This window comes from Podarcis muralis, chromosome 15 (assembly GCF_964188315.1).
Source record: "Podarcis muralis chromosome 15, rPodMur119.hap1.1, whole genome shotgun sequence".
Classification (NCBI taxonomy): Eukaryota; Metazoa; Chordata; class Lepidosauria; order Squamata; family Lacertidae; genus Podarcis; species Podarcis muralis.
Genome location: NC_135669.1, coordinates 39,348,849 through 39,364,653, shown reverse-complemented (window position 1 = coordinate 39,364,653; position 15,805 = coordinate 39,348,849). Strand labels below are relative to the sequence as shown.

General features: G+C 50.3%; 1 protein-coding gene across 5 annotated transcripts; it reads left to right on the top strand.

Annotated features, from left to right (window-relative positions):
- The first annotated feature begins 117 nt into the window (after positions 1 to 117).
- Positions 118 to 14,157, top strand: MRM1 (mitochondrial rRNA methyltransferase 1). Of its 5 annotated transcripts, XR_013390820.1 has the most exons (7): positions 118 to 204; positions 2,099 to 2,892; positions 3,301 to 3,394; positions 9,590 to 9,710; positions 12,216 to 12,335; positions 12,477 to 12,728; positions 13,744 to 14,157. XR_013390820.1 is itself a non-coding variant. In XM_028708390.2 (6 exons), exons 2-6 carry the CDS (start codon positions 2,129 to 2,131, stop codon positions 12,521 to 12,523), a joined length of 1,146 nt encoding a protein of 381 aa, XP_028564223.2. In that variant the 5' UTR covers positions 118 to 204; positions 2,099 to 2,128; the 3' UTR covers positions 12,524 to 14,157. The 5 variants fall into 5 exon arrangements, 4 of the variants coding, with proteins under 4 accessions (XP_028564223.2, XP_028564221.2, XP_028564222.2 ...); XM_028708390.2 differs by having other exon boundaries at positions 12,477 to 14,157; XM_028708388.2 differs by lacking the exons at positions 12,216 to 12,335; positions 12,477 to 12,728; positions 13,744 to 14,157 and adding an exon at positions 11,468 to 12,209.
- Positions 14,158 to 15,805: the final 1,648 nt, after the last annotated feature.

Genomic DNA, 15,805 nt, shown 5'->3' with positions numbered 1-15,805 from the left:
CAGTGTAGGCAACGCTGACACCCCCCCCCCCCCGGCTTGCTTCTACACAAGCCAGGCATCTTTCTACGCTCCTCGACGCAGCTAAATGTCTTGGCCAGCAGGTGGCGCTGCGGGACAAGCACGACGCTCTCTTGCCGTGGCCTCTATGGTTGGAGGCCACTTCCTCTTCAGGCGGAGAAGGCAGCAGCCCACGTGGGTGGCCAGGTAGGTTTGCGCGCTGCCAGGAGGGAATGCAATCCTGGACGGGGTTGCTGCAGTTTGGATGGAGAGCAGCTTGGGCAGGGAGGCTGGGCTGCAGATCTCTCTCTCCCTCTCTCCCTCCCTCCCCCCCCTCCCCGTTTTCAGCTGAGTTTGTTTGGCTCTGCAGCCCACAGGGACTAGCAACTTGAACTTTTCTATTTGCAAATTCAGGAAGGGAAGGAGGAGCAGAATTTGCCAAACCCAAACCTTTCGAGCCTTCGTCCCTGAGGGCAACTACTGGAAGGGCCTCGCGGTGCTGTTATCCAGGGTGCAGCGATGACCTTCAGACGTGGGTGGCTTTTAAAAGATGCTCAAGCAAACCTAGGCTGGATTGTTGTTGTTGTTGTTTAGTCGTTTAGTCGTGTCCGACTCTTCGTGACCCCCTGGACCAGAGCACGCCAGGCACTCCTGTCTTCCACTGCCTCCCGCAATTTGGTCAAACTCATGCTGGTAGCTTCGAGAACACTGTCCAACCATCTCGTCCTCTGTCGTCCCCTTCTCCTTGTGCCCTCCATCTTTCCCAACATCAGGGTCTTTTCCAGGGAGTCTTCTCTTCTCATGAGGTGGCCAAAGTATTGGAGTCTCAGCTTCAGGATCTGTCCTTCCAGTGAGCACTCAGGGCTGATTTCCTTCAGAATGGAGAGGTTTGATCTTCTTGCAGTCCATGGGACTCTCAAGAGTCTCCTCCAGCACCATAATTCAAAAGCATCCATTCTTCGGTGATCAGCCTTCTTTATGGTCCAGCTCTCACTTCCATACATCACTACTGGGATGTAGCTGTGGCTTTACTGCTGTTATCCAGGGTGCAGCGATGACCTTCAGACGTGGGTGGCTTTTAAAAGATGCTCAGGCAAACCTAGGCTGGATATGGATTGCCATTTATTATGCCACCACCTCAAGGTGGTGTGTGCATGGCTTTCTCTGCTCTTCTGCTCCCCTTTTTATCCTCACAACAACCTTGTGAGGTAGGTTAGGATGAGAGACAGTGAGGTCACTCAGTGGCTGACTGGGGATTCAAACCCTGGTCTTCTAGAGGCTAGCACTCTAACCACCACAGCACACTGGTTAGCCAAAACACGTTCTCACGGTTCTGAATTAAGGGCTGATTTAATATAGGAAGATGCTGTGTACAGAGTCAGACCCATTGGCTTGTCTAATTCAGCCTTGCCTACATTGACTCACTGTGGTGTTTGAGATGGTACCCAGAGATGCCATGGTCTGAACCTGGGGCCTTCTACATGGAAGCAGGTGCTCTGCTTTACTAATACTCAGTAAGGCTCCTAGCATTGCTATCGGAATTATTCAACCCCCATTGCAAATCAGGTTTATTATCAAAATTTACAGACTTTCAGCTGTTTGCAATGAGTGCATAAAACAAAAGCAATTGAAGTAGCTCAACACAACGGATGCTTCAAGTGGTTCCCCCAAATTCAGCTGAAATTGCTTAGCAAACTGTAGATGATTTATGAGTGATAAATAATAATTCCTGCATGAACTGCTGGGTGGGGGAGTCAAGGCCAAGTGAAAAATCCTAGAGCACATCAGATCAAAGTTGATTTGGGAATTTATTACTATTATAATTGTTATTTTATAATTATTATGCATGCTCAGGTAGGGCTTACAAAACATAACAACTAATTGCGCAATTCTCAAAATAGCTAAAATACAGAACAAAACTATGTCATCAGGCCGTTAAAATGTAAATGCCCATGATTCAAATATATGATAATATAGCACACCGTTTAAAAGTGGAAACTCTGGGCAGGAGATATTGGGAAAAGTTTCTGTTTCAGGATTTTCCAGAAAGACCACATAATCCATGTTGATTTAGCATCTTGGTCCCTACCCCCCTTTTAAGGTTGAGAGAAAGCCATATTGAACGTCGGAGATGGCACTTCTCCTGTCTCTTAAATCTGGCCTCTGGGACGCTGCAAGACTGCCCTGCGCCGTTGGAACCATCCGACATCTCTCCACGCGGAGAAAACCTCAGGCGGGGGAGCGCAAGCTTCCTGGTGGGGTGAGCAGCCAAGTGACTCCTGATCATGGGCTTGAAACAGCCAAGGACCAGAGAGAGGCCCAGCCACGTAAACCCTGGAAGGGTCGTGCCCTTCGGAACGAGTTCTGGCGGCAATTTCGCGCGCAGGCCGTGCCGTCTGACAGGGAGGAGCTGAAGAACTTGAGGAACGACGATTTCCCCGAGAGGAAGAGGAGCCCCCCGCAGAAACCCCTCCCCGTCGAAAGGACCAAAGGCTCAGAGATCTTGTTTGGGGTTGCTCCCTGCTCCTTGGCTCTGGCCAGGTCCAGGAGGAACTTTTTCCAACTCTTCCTCAAGGCTGGCAAGGGCACTCCGTCGCCTACGCTGGAAGAATTCTCCCGGCGCGCCAAGGACAGGGGGATTCCAGTGAAGGTGGTGCAAAGGAAGGTTCTAGATGGCCTCTGCAAGGGTGGTGTCCATCAGGGCGTGTGTCTGGAAGCTACGCCCCTCCGCCCCATTGGCTGGCAGGAGGCACCGCCCCCTGAGGCAGAGGGAGTGGGGGCGCAGCTCCTTTGGCTGGCTTTGGAGGGGATACAGGACCCCATGAACCTGGGAGCCGTCCTGCGGTCTGCTCACTTCCTGGGCGTCGACAGGATTGTGATGAGTCAACGGAACAGGTAAAATAGCACCAGGTGAATTATTTTGGGGGTGGGCCTGTAGCTCAGGGGCAGAGCATCTGAATGCGAGGAGCCAGATCCTTACCTGCCTATGTGATTCAGCACTGGCATGAGGACTAGAATCTTAATTTGTTTTTAGCTGAAGAACCAGAACTCCGGGATAAAGCATCTGCTTTGGGGGCAGAAGGTTCAGTCCACGCCATCCTGCCTGCCTGCAATTCCTTAGGAGCAAGTTGACCTCGGTGGGGTTTACTTTGGAGCAATCCTGCGTCAGGCCAACTTGAGCGTAGGCCATGGGTTAGATTCCATTCTCTCTGCCCCTGCGGAGACAAGTGTTGCTAACAGAACCAGCTTGTGGAGATCTGCCAGGAAGGATTTAATAATTTTTGCCCCCTTCTCTCTTTGTAGCTGTCCCCTGACACCTGTGGTCAGCAAAGCCAGCTCGGGGGCCATGGAAGTTCTGGATGTATATAACACAGATGATCTTCAGAGCCTTCTTAAGGTAACACCCCCCCCTCCACAAACTTTCGCCTGTTTTTCTTTTAAATTAATGGTTGCAGGCAACTTCCTGTACGTCCAAGGCATGCACAACCGCACTCATCGTCGCAAACCTGGATGTGGCATGAGGAGGGGCAAAAACGGCACAAAAATAGCGTCTAGCTGTCCCATAAGCCTTTGCACTGATATTTGAGGCCTGTGGGAAGTTGGATTTTAAGCAAAGTTTGGAGAGAGCGCATGTGGTGGAGTTTGGTGGGTTTTTGGTTTTTCAAGGGTTTCCAGAGGGTGTTTGCAGGTCTTTTCGATGGTGTTCCCAGTACCTCAGGTTAAGTACTTAATTCATTCCGGAGGTCCGTTCTTAACCTGCAACTGTTCTTAACCTGAAGCACCACTTTAGCTAATGGGGCCTCCTGCAGCTGCTGCTGCGCCACCGGAGCACGATTTCTGTTCTCATCCTGAAGCAAAGTTCTTAACCTGAGGTACTATTTCTGGGTTAGCGGAGTCTGTAACCTGAAGTGTATGTAACCTGAGGTACCACTGTATACGTGATTTTGCTTAAATGCACGGTGCCTCAGAATGTAAGCCCTGCGTCAATGGGGAGTTGCCTCTACATTTTTATCTCGCCTTTCCTCCAAGGAGCTCAAAGGGGTGGACGTATTTCTCCCTCTTTTCCCATTGTATCCTCACAACAACCCTGTGAGGCAGGGTAGGATCAGAGACAGAGACAGGGTCACTCAAGGAGTTTCATGAATCGGTGGGGCTTTGAGGCCTGGTCTCTCAGGTGCTAGTCTGACACTCAGACCCCAGGGGTGACTCTCCTGTAGCCCTCCAGATGTTGCTGGACTCCAGCTCCCACAATCCCCAATCATTGGCGGTGCTGGGGGGTTTAATGGGAGTTGGTGTCCAACGATCTCCAGGGAGCTACAGCTTCCCCGACTCTGCTCTGACCACCTTTGCTCTGGTTCAGCAGCAGTCCTCCTCTTAAATTCACACGGTAAGATTGCTTGCAAGCAAAACACCAGGGAAGGATGCTAGCTCGTCTGCTTTGCATGCCAAAGGTGCTGGGTTCAATTCCCGGCGTCTCCATTTAGGGCTGGGGGAAAGCCCTAAACCCTGGAGAGCTGCTGCCAGTCAGAGTTGACAACCCTGAGCTAGATGGACCGATGGCTTGGCTCAGCTTAAGGCAGCTTTCTGCAAACCCATTTTAAACCCCCTTTCATCCAGAACCAAGGGGACTAGAATCTTTGTTTCTGAGTTGGAAAGATCGTAGCTCAACGCTTTGCATGCAGACGATCCCAGATTCAATTCCCGGCGTTTCCAGGTTAGGGCTGAGCAAGGCTCCCTTTCTGGATCCCTGGGGGGTTGCTGCCGTTCAGAGCATACTGCATTGACCCGGAAAGACAAATGGCCTGACTCTGTAGCAGACAGCTGGTCTCTTATCCCACTCTATTCCTTTTGCTCTGATGCATTCCAGCGTCTCTTCTGCCTTGCTTGGAATGGCTGCTGTGCCCCGTTCAGCCACCCAGTGGCAGCATTGTACAAGCTTTTAAAAATAAGTTGGATTTTGCTAGGTGGCCAGCCTGAGGTCCATACGAAGTGGGGTGTGCACATAAGATTGAAAGCTGGGTATACAGTAGGGTTACCAGACGTCCCCGTTTCCTGGGGGTTAGTCCTCGGATTTGCGAATAAATGCAATCCCTGGAATGTCCCCGGATTTCATCTAATGTCCCCGGGAAACGCAGCAGCGGCAGTCTCAGCAGCCCGGAGCAGTTGGCTCTGGCTGGCTTCAGGAGCTGCTCGGAAGTCCCCATATGATGGTGGTGCAGGGGCTCTAAGATGCAGCTTCCGGGCTGCCTCCACTTTCCCCGACTCCAGCAACTAAGCTGTGAAAGGAGGCTTCATGCTGCCGATCAGAGCTTGCGTGCAAGCAGGAGGGGGCAGGGTTCACCAGTTAGGCAACAGGAAGCCTCCCTTCCCAGCTGAGGGATCCCTGCCCCCTCCTGCTTGCACGCAAGTAGGAACGGGATTGGGGCTGCTCTGATGGGAAGGGAGACATTGCGCTGCCCCAGCCTTGCTGCCGCCGCCACTCTCGGCCCTCCTTCGCCGCCTTCCATGCCTAACCCACCGCGCACCACTTCCCCACCACCACCACCGAAAAACCAACAACTCAGGGGCTGCCCAGGCTCATGGAGAAAGGAGATAGAAGTCTTGGAGGAAGGCGGTTGAGGTCAAGGCGGCGGCTGCCCCTCTGCCACCGCCATCGCTGCAGCATCAACGTCCAAGTGTCCCCGGATTCATTGAAAAGAATCTGGTAACCTTAACAAGCTGGGAGAAGGATGGAATTTATCCGATGAGCGGGACACACACGACACAAGCCCAAGACCCGTCTTCCCACCAGTTGGGCATTGAGTCGGCCAGGAGACGATTTCATGCCTTCCAGACAATGAAAGGCAAATGGCCTAATTTTTCAGCCGCCTTTTCTCTGCCCCTTTCCTGTGGGTCTGGGGAGCCTCCCCCTCTGCCAGCCGCCCCGCTCTGGAACGACCCCATAAAGAGGCCATTAAGAAGGTGTTGCAACTTAATTGAAACATCTGTGCGGACCGCTTCCCTCTACTATAAATGTGCAATTTATGAACATTTGGGCCATTGAGGCGCTCTGTTTAATTGGGTCCACGTTGGCCGGCTTCACCTTTGCCGCGAAGCGGGCATAAATCCCAGCGTCGTTACGGCCTGGAAATGGCAGGTTTTTTCAGAAAACGAGGCAGATTTTCTCCCCTCCCCCCTCTAAAAATGGATTTTGTAGGTGGTTGTGTTGAAAGGATGAGCTGGGAGCATGTATGCAATAGCAACTTGTTTTCTTGGATAAGGGCAAAGTCTGTCTTGGAGGAGCAGGACCTGCTTCCCTCTTGATGTCATTAGATTCCACCTCCTATCAGCCACAGCCAGCATGATCAGTGGTTAGAGATTATGGGAGTTGTAGTCCGGAAGCACCTGTGCTAAGCTGTTCCTCTGCCCCCCTCTCACAGTAGCTAGAGGCAAGGCCTTTCCTAATTCCCTCCAAGGAGCTCAGGGAGGAGTACGTGGCTCTCCCCCTCCTTGCTTAGTCCCCACAACAACCCTGTGAGGTTGGTTAGGCTGAGAGGCAGTGACTGGTCCACGCCTGTCCCTGCAAGCTTCATGGCCGAGCGAGGATTTGAAAATACAGTCATACCTCGGGTTGAAGTAGCTTCAGGTGGAGCGTTTTCGGGTTGTGCTCCGTGGCGACCTGGAAGTAACGGAGCATGTTACTTCTGGGTTTCGCCGCTTGTGCATGCGCAGATGCTCAAAATGACGTCATGCGCATGCGCAGAAGCGTCAAATTGTGACCCGCACATTCACAGACATGGGTTGCGTTTGCTTCAGGATGCGAAGAGGCTCTGGAACGGATCTCGTTCGCATCCAGAGGTACCACTGTAGTAATAATAATAATAATAATAATAATAATAATAATAATAATAATGATTTATTACTTATACCTCGCCCATCTTGCCAGGCCTCCCCAGCCACTCTGGGCAGCTTCCAACATAATATTAAAAACACAATAAAACACCAAACATTAAAAACTTCCCCAAACAGGGCTGCCTTCAGAGGTCTTCTAAAAGTCAGATTGTTGTTTACCGTATTTTTCGCTCTATTGGACGCACCGGACCACAGGACGCACCAAGTTTTTAGAGGGGGAAATCAAGGAAAAGTATTATAGCTAAAGAAGAAGACAAGGCAGCAAGCGCGATCCATCCCGCTCACTGCCTTGGCTTCTTCTTTAGCCTTGCACAGCATCTTTAGTCTTGCGCAACGGGATGGATTGCGCCCGCTGTCCACCGGGGCTGGACTAGATGACTCCTGGGGTTCCCTTCCAACCCTGCAATTCTATGACCTCGGAAGGTGTTTGGGGTCTCCACCACTGGAGGCTTTTAAGCAGCGGTTGGGGGACCATCTGCCTGGCGTTCTTTAGCTGTGATTCCTACATTGTGAGGGGGCTGGGCTAGATGACCCTTGGGTGGCCCTCCCAACTCTATACAGTCCTACAGTTCTGCGGCAGGAGATCCACAGCCACTTCACACAATGCCCACTCCCAATTTTCATCTGAGAGACATGTGGCTTCAGTGTCTAGGTAGCTACCCCCCTGCCACACTTCCCCCACCCCACTTAAGCTGAGGGAATTCCTGCCCAGAGAAGCTCCCAGCAATCAAGGAGGAGGAATCCGCTGCAGCCGTGAGCAGCGGAGGATCCATGGTCCCCTTCCTTCCCTCCTCCGTGGTTGCTTTGAAGGTGGAAAGTGGGAGAGGAGCTGCTTACACGAGTGTAAGCTGCTCCCCTCCCACATTGCCGCTTCAAAGCAATCACGGAGGAGGGAATCCGCTGAAGCCTCGAGCAGCGGAGGATCCATGGTCCCCTTCCTTCCCTCCTCCGTGGTTGCTTTGAAGGAGGAAAGTGGGAGAGGAGCTGCTTACACGAGTGTAAGCTGCTCCCCTCCCACATTGCCGCTTCAAAGCAATCACGGAGGAGGGAATCCGCTGAAGCCTCGAGCAGCGGAGGATCCATGGTCCCCTTCCTTCCCTCCTCCGTGGTTGCTTTGAAGCAGGAAAGTGGGAGAGGAGCTGCTTACACGAGTGTAAGCTGCCCCCCTCCCACTTTCCTGCTTCAAAGGAATTACGGAGGAGGAATCCGCTGCAGCCTCGAGCAGCGGAGGATCCATGGTCCCCCTCCTTCCCACCTCCGTAGTTGCTTTGAAGGAGGAAAGTGGGAGAGGAGCTGCTTACACGAGTGTAAGCTGCTCCCCTCCCACATTGCCGCTTCAAAGCAATCACGGAGGAGGGAATCCGCTGAAGCCTCGAGCAGCGGAGGATCCATGGTCCCCTTCCTTCCCTCCTCCGTGGTTGCTTTGAAGCAGGAAAGTGGGAGAGGAGCTGCTTACACGAGTGTAAACTGCCCCCCTCCCACTTTCCTGCTTCAAAGCAATCACGGAGGAGGGAATCCGCTGCAGCCTCGAGCAGCGGAGGATCCATGGTCCCCTTCCTTCCCTCCTCCGTGGTTGCTTTGAAGCAGGAAAGTGGGAGAGGAGCTGCTTACACGAGTGTAAGCTGCTCCCCTAACACATTGCCGCTTCAAAGGGAGCCCGGGAGGAGGGAATCTGCTGCAGCTTCCCCCACCTCCCGCAGAAGCCGCACGCTCTTTAAAGGGGCTGTGCGGCTTCTCCTGGCTTTTCTGGGAGGTGGGGGGATTCCCCCACCTCGTAGAAAAGCCTGCAGGAGCCGCACAGCCTTTAAAGAGGGCGCCGCTCTTGGGGGCTTTTCCCCCAGGAGGGAGAAGGGACTGCTGCGGCCAGTCAGTCCCTTCTCCCTCCTGGAGAAAAGCCCGCAAGAGCGCACGAAGCTTGTGTGCGGCTCTTGAGGGCTTTTCCCGCCTGCCTCCCCCCTGCATTCGCTCCATAGGACGCACACACATTTTCCCTTGCTTTTTAGGAGGGAAAAAGTGCGTCCTATGGTGCGAAAAATACGGTACTTCCTTGACATCTGATGGGAGGGCATTCCATAGGGCGGGTGCCACTACTGAGAAGGCCCTCTGCCTGGTTCCCTGTAGCTTTGCTTCTCGCAGTGAGGGAACTGCCAGAAGGCCCTCAGCGCTGGACCTCAGTGTCTGGGGCAGAACGATGGGGGTGGAGACGCTCCTTCAGGTATACTGGACCGAGGCCGTTTAGGGCTTTCAAGGTCAGCACCAACACTTTCAATTGTGCTCGGAAACGTACTGGGATTCGAACCCTGACCCTTGCCTGGCACTCTAACCACAGCTCTACACTGGTGCTCAGTTTGATGGGTCCTCCACTCCAGCGGCTGGAGAGAGACTCCCAGCTATCAAGGGATACTTGGACTTCCTCTGGGTTTGAATTCCTGGCTGCAAAGAAGGTTGGGCCGCCTCGCACCAGGGAATAGTTTGTCAGATGCTTCTGGTTCCGTGCTGAGGTTTCATTTATTGTTCTTAACCCGTAGTGTTTCCTGGGAACTCATGAAGTTTGAGTTTCTGATTTAAACAGTGAACAAACAGCAAACCAGTGCAGATGTATCTTTTTCTTCCATATCATGGAAGTGGGAATTTATACGAAGCAATCCTCAAGTTTGCCCTTTTCTCTTGCTCCTATCTCACCCCCCTTTTCTTCTGGAAGGCAAAATCAGAGCAAGGATGGGAAGTCCTAGGAACAGCTGCTCACACCAAGGACCTGGATTCTGTCCCCACCGTGAGTTGCTTAGATTTCCGCTGGAAGGGACCCGCCATACTGCTGCTGGGTATGTAACACTGCGGCACTTAAATTTTCAGGAAGCCCTGTACATTGGTACCTCGGAAGTCGAACGTAATCCGTTCCAGAAGGACGTTCGACTTCTGAAACTGTCAATTTCCAAAGCGCAGCTTCTTATTGGCTCTTGTAATCGGAAGAACCAACCGGAAGCCACTTGTCCTCCGCGTCAGAGGTTTGGCTTCCAAAAAATGTTCGCAAACCAGAACATTTACTTCCAGGTTTGCGGTGTTTGGGAGGCGATTTGTTCGGGAGCCAAGGTGTTCGAGTACCAAGGTACCACTGTATTGGGAAGTTTTTAATGTTTAATGTTTTGTTATGTTTTTATTTGTGCTGGGGCAACCCAGCCAGATGGGTGGGGTATATATAATAAAGTTGTTGTTGTTTTGTAGGGCCAAACTTTTGCAGAGAAGCTGGCCGTAGCTCAGGGACAGAACAGGTGCCAGGTTCAATCCCCAAGTAGGGCTGGGAATGATTCCAGGCGGAAAACCCTGGAGTGGGGCTGCCGGTCAGTGTAGACCGTGTGTGTGTGTGTGTGCGGATGGGGAAGGGTTTGCCAACTTGGAATCTAAGGGCGCTAGTGTCTTACTGCTATTTCCCTGAGCAACAGCCCTGTGAGGTAGGCTAGGCCAAGAAACAACAAACCGGTTAGAGATTCCACCCCCCCCACCCCTGTTAGCTGGGTAGCTGGGAGAGGATTTGAACTCGCCTCCCCCCACATTTGCCACAATAACACATTGCCTCCTGAGAAGCTTGGAGGTCTTGCGACACCCCTGACAAATCAAGGAAGGCAGCTAGGAGACTGCAAGGACTTGGGTCCGGGGTGTGCTCCAGTTTTTATTTATTTATTATTTTATTTGTTTGATTGATGTAACCACCCTTTGTCGCAAGATCTCATGGCCATCTGAAGATAAAATACGAAGTAAAAGCACAAATAAGTACAGCGGTACCTCGGGTTAAGAACTTAATTCGTTCTGGAGCTCCGTTCTTAACCTGAAACTGTTCTTAACCTGAGGTACCACTTTAGCTAATGGGGCCTCCTGCTGCCGCCACACCACCGCTGAGCAATTTCTGTTCTCATCCTGAAGCAAAGTTCTTAACCCGAGGTACTATTTCTGGGTTAGTAACCTGGTCTGTAACCTGAAGCATCTGTACCCTCAGGTACCACTGTAGTTGAAACAAAAACAACAAAATGATAGCCCGTATCTTCCACAAACGCCATTTAAAAGGCTGTAGAATATTAGTCAGCCAAAGGGTTATTGTGGGATAGCGTACCATAGACATCCCTCCAGACCTTTCTAGACTCTCATCGTCCCTGGCCATTGGCCGGCCTGGCAGAGGATGCTGGAAGTTGTAGTTGCACAACCTCTAGAGTCTCACAGACGTGCCCCCTCGCCCTGGCTTTACCTGTGCCATACCAAAGTATTGTGCACCCACCGTCTGCCAGCCCATCGATTTTCGGAAAGCTGAAAGAGAACAGGGAAGAAATCTTCTGCTCTGTCCTTTACCTTCAGCACCTGGCTTTTAAGAGAGACTGCATCCGAACATGGAGGGTCCATCGCAACCCGCAGGGAGGGCCGCTGGTTCCCCTGTATTACAGGACAGAAATCCACCGCTAAGGAGTCTCTCCTGAGTTATGCGCCGGGGGCTGTTTGCCCGTGGCTGGGAGCATGAGAGATGCTTTGGGTTATTCCTCTGTGGCGGGAAAGGCGGCGGTGCCCCAATGGTCCCCTTTCCTTTCCTTGCCAGGCTCATCTTTAACCGAAACGCTGATTGAAGCCGGGGAGCTGACAGGACGCCGCGGCGTCGCTCCCGGGGCTCGGATACCTTTTCGATTACAGGGAGGAAAGAGATACTGGCAAGTCGGGGGCGGGGATGATGAGCTGCGGGGAAATCCATCTCCACAATGGGCGGTGGGACGACGAGCCGGGGACCGCGGTGACAGTCGGGGGCTGTTACTTTGAAGGACGGCTCGGCTCGTCCCTGCGAGGGAACGGAATCTCTTTCGGCGGAGCGGAGGGGCTCCCGAGAGCGGGCTGGCCTCTTCTCGCCAGCGATGATTTTCACTCTCTGTTGAGCGCTTGGCAGAAAAGAGAAAATTGGACAGGGCAGGGAGCCTGGGAGATTTGGGGGAGAGGAAGGGGCCTCTGGTTTGCAGAAGCGTGAGGAGAAAGATAGGAGAATCTGAAAATTTGGGGCAATTGGATGGGGACAGAAGCTGTCCATTCATTTCAATGGATCTGTTCTGAGTATGAGTTATGTTGAACTGCAATCCTAGATCCTTTTAAAGGATCTGGCAGCACTGGAACGAATTAAGTGCCACTCTTCCTACTTCTTTCTCCAGCTCTATGCTTTCTTAAAGGGATGGAAATGATGTTATTTATGTCCAAGGGTGTGGTTTTTGTATGTGTCCCTCAGAGGCTCCACGAGCACTTGGGGCAAGACCACAAAATTAAAATCCTGGCTTTTTATTGCTTTGTGTTTTGCCCGTGTGCAGGAAATGAAGGTTATGGCCTTTCTCCGGGGACTAGAAGCTTGTGCCAAAGGATGTTGACCATTTTCCCAGGGCGAGAGCTGCCGCCTGGGATCGAGTCTTTAAATGTGTCTGTTGCAGCTGGTAAGCGATTCCACCTTTGAACTCATCTCTCCTTGAAGCTTCTTCCTTCCTGAGCAAGCAAGTAAAATCTTGCCGACTGTTGAAACTCTTCTAACACTTGTTTTTTTTTGTTCTTTTTCTTTTGATAAAATTCTTCCGCAGGAATCCTCTTGCACTCGATCTGCAGCCAGAGAGAGAGAGACCCGTGATGCTTCTGTAAGAAAAACAAAACAAAAACACTGTGCCTTTGAGGAACTCACCCAGAAGTTCTGGGATTAGGGGAGCTGCATCCGGGAATATTCTGGGCCAGAAAGAAAGGATTGGAACACAGTCCTCAATTCTACTCCCTTCCACCACACAGGGTTGGTGGAGCAGCAGGGCCACAAGGCATCTACAGCTGTTACGTGACAGAAGGTGTGTGTGTGTGTGTGTGAGAGAGAGAGAGAGAGAGAGAGAGAGAGAGAGAGAGAGAATGTGCTCTGCAAGACTTTTAGTCCTGATGATGATGCATGACGGCAGGGTATAAACCCAGCCCTTTAAAACTCTCGTGCACCTTAGGGTGTAGAGTCCAGGCATGTCCAAAGTCTGTCTGTCTGTCTCGGGGGCCTAATTCGGCCCGCTGGTCGGTTTAATCTGGCCCCAGTGGCAGTATAAAGCACAACAATGTCAATGTCAACCCTAAAAAAAGCAAAAAGCGCAACAACTTCAGTCCTAAAAAAGGTCAACAATTTTGGTCAGTCCTTTGGTCGGCCCTCACGGCCCTTCACTTCATCAAATCTGGCCCTATTTGAAAAAAGTTTGTACACCACTGGACCAAGCATCGCACACACCTCATGTATCTCAGTGGGTAGACCAGGTATCTCTAAGACCCCACGCGTTACAATGGCTGCCCAAACCTCCAGTGTATTTTGATCTGTTTGTGTGTTGGCCAGTGGGAGGTGAGCTCAAGCTGGGCAGAGGAACGACCCCGTATGATCCAACCTGCCTCTCTTAGCCTGGCAAAGGTGGTTTTCGATTCCTCTCCTCTGTAATCTCAAAGGTGGAGGGGTTCTGGGGTTGAGCAAGGGGTTAAGATTCCATTGAGTGCAGTGCAAAATCCCGAGAACACTACAGATATAGGAAGATGACCTACAGAGTCTGGCTAGTAGTCTGCCTAGGCCAGCTTTTCCCTTGCCTCTGGAGTCTTCCCTATGTATGGTGTATCAGAAAAATTACCGTATTTTTTGCTCTATAAGACTCACTTTTTCCCTCCTAAAAAGTAAGGGGAAATGTGTGTGCGTCTTATGGAGCGAATGCAGGCTGCGCAGCTATCCCAGAAGCCAGAACAGCAAGAGGGATTGCTGCTTTCACTGCGCAGAGATCCCTCTTGCTGTTCTGGCTTCTGAGATTCAGAATATTTTTTTTCTTGTTTTCCTCCTGCCAAAACTAGGTGCGTCTTGTGGTCTGGTGCGTCTTATAGAGCGAAAAACATGGTAGATTCCGTTCTTCGCAACGAGGATCCATTTCAGTCATGTGTACCTTGGCCTGTAGCAAAACTATTAAAAGAACGCAAGTGGAATGTTTCATTTGCTTTGCTTTCCCTGTTCTGCAGAAGTCTGGGTTTTTTTTATAAAAAAATAAAAAATAAAATGTAATAATACAGCATTATAAAAACCCGGGAATTGGTATGAAATTTCAGTTTCTTAGGAAGGAGGAAGTATATTCTTCCCACTAGGTGGTGGTAAAGATACAGATTGCGGTTTGCTTCACTATGGGTAGAAAACAGTTTTATAGCAAGATATCATTTCATCCTTTCTTGTTTGCTGGAAGGAAATGGGAATAAAAGCCATTTCTTTATCCTTGATACCAAGCTCTGATTCTCTGTATTTGTGTGGGTGCGTATTTTGTATCTCTCTGCATGAGAAACCAATTTTTATATATATATAAAAAAATGGAATGCCATTTTGAGGGCAACGATTTTATATTATTAATGATTATTTGAGAGATTTCTAAATGCTTTTCAAGACCCCCTCCCCCCAAAGTGGTGTAGGAAATAAACATGAAAGTATAGCAAACTTTTTTTAAAAAAAAACCTACTCTGTGGTAAAAAAGAACGACAGATGGTGCCAACAAAATACCTCATTGTACAAGGCTGGGTTGTATCTGAGTTAAGCCATGCTTGGAGCAGACCAGTTGAAACCACTGGACTTAAGTTAGGCCCTATATTGCACTATACTTTGAAAGCGGGATTGTACTACTTTAAACAATCTTGGCTCTCCGCAAAGAATCCTGGGAACTGTAGTTTGTTAAGGATGCTGAGAGTTAAAATTTCTAGTTTGCCATGTCGTAAGAACAGAAGGAGAGCCCTACTGGGTCAGCCCAAACTATTCAGAACAATGAGGACTGGAATCTTAAATCTTAAAAATAAAGGGCAGGGCTTCCACTGAATGATAGAAAACTTGTTTTCTATGCAGAAAGCCCCAGGTTCAGATTTCCAACTAGGCCGGGGAATGTGTCTTGCCTGAAACCTTGGCGGGCTGCTGCCGGTGAGTGTCTAGACAGACTGACAGTATGGCCGAGTACAAGTTTGCATACTGATCTGTGTTTTTAAATGCAACCATTGCCTCCTCCTGCTCCTCCGTTTAATTTCCTGGGTATTTTTAAATGTCAAAAACATCATTTTTATAATCTTCCTTTTTCTTTCTTTTGCCTTAAGCCTGAATATAATTGTCCTTGTGATATAACTGTAGAAAAGCACACCCCAGTGTGTGTGTGTGTTTTTTTTAATGAAAAAGAAAAACACCCTCCCAGCTCCATATCATAAAGGAGAATTTTAATTGTCACTTTTTGCACACATCAGCACGATCGGAAACAAGCTCCCTGATTACTTTTCTGGTTTTGTACACAGCCGATCTTTTGATACCTGGAGAAGGAGGAAGAATTGTTGTGATGGTAATTTGAAAGTGACTTTTCTCATCCCGGTTGTCTTGTCAGGGATTTGTTTCAGGAATGTCTTTTCCAGAAAGCAGATAATAATTTTTATGCCATCAGTGGTGGGAGGTTTTTCCCCCGGCAACTGCTCCTCTGAAATGCGGGTTCAATAATCAAAGCGTCTCTGAAGACCAAAAATAAGAGATCTGTTAAAATGTTTGTCTGCATATGGCGTTAGATTTTTGCCAGACTCACCTGATACACGGAGAAATCTCAGGAATCTTTCATGTCCGGTTTCATTTGGAAATGCAGGACCCTTCCGAGAGTGGAGATTCTTCGGCTTTTGATGTTTTCACGGTCGATTGTCAGCTTTCCTCTCTCTATTCAAGACCTCTGAAGAAATTTCAAGACAGGTGGGGAATCTCAGGCCTGTGATGCACTGAGTGTGCGGCCCTTCATCTCCATCTGGCCCTCGGGATTCACTGCCAGGCCACACCCCCTTGCCCCAGGCCACACCCCTCCCTGGCCACACCCTCCTTGAGTGTTTGTATCTGTGTCCTTTTGCTCTGAGAACACCTCTT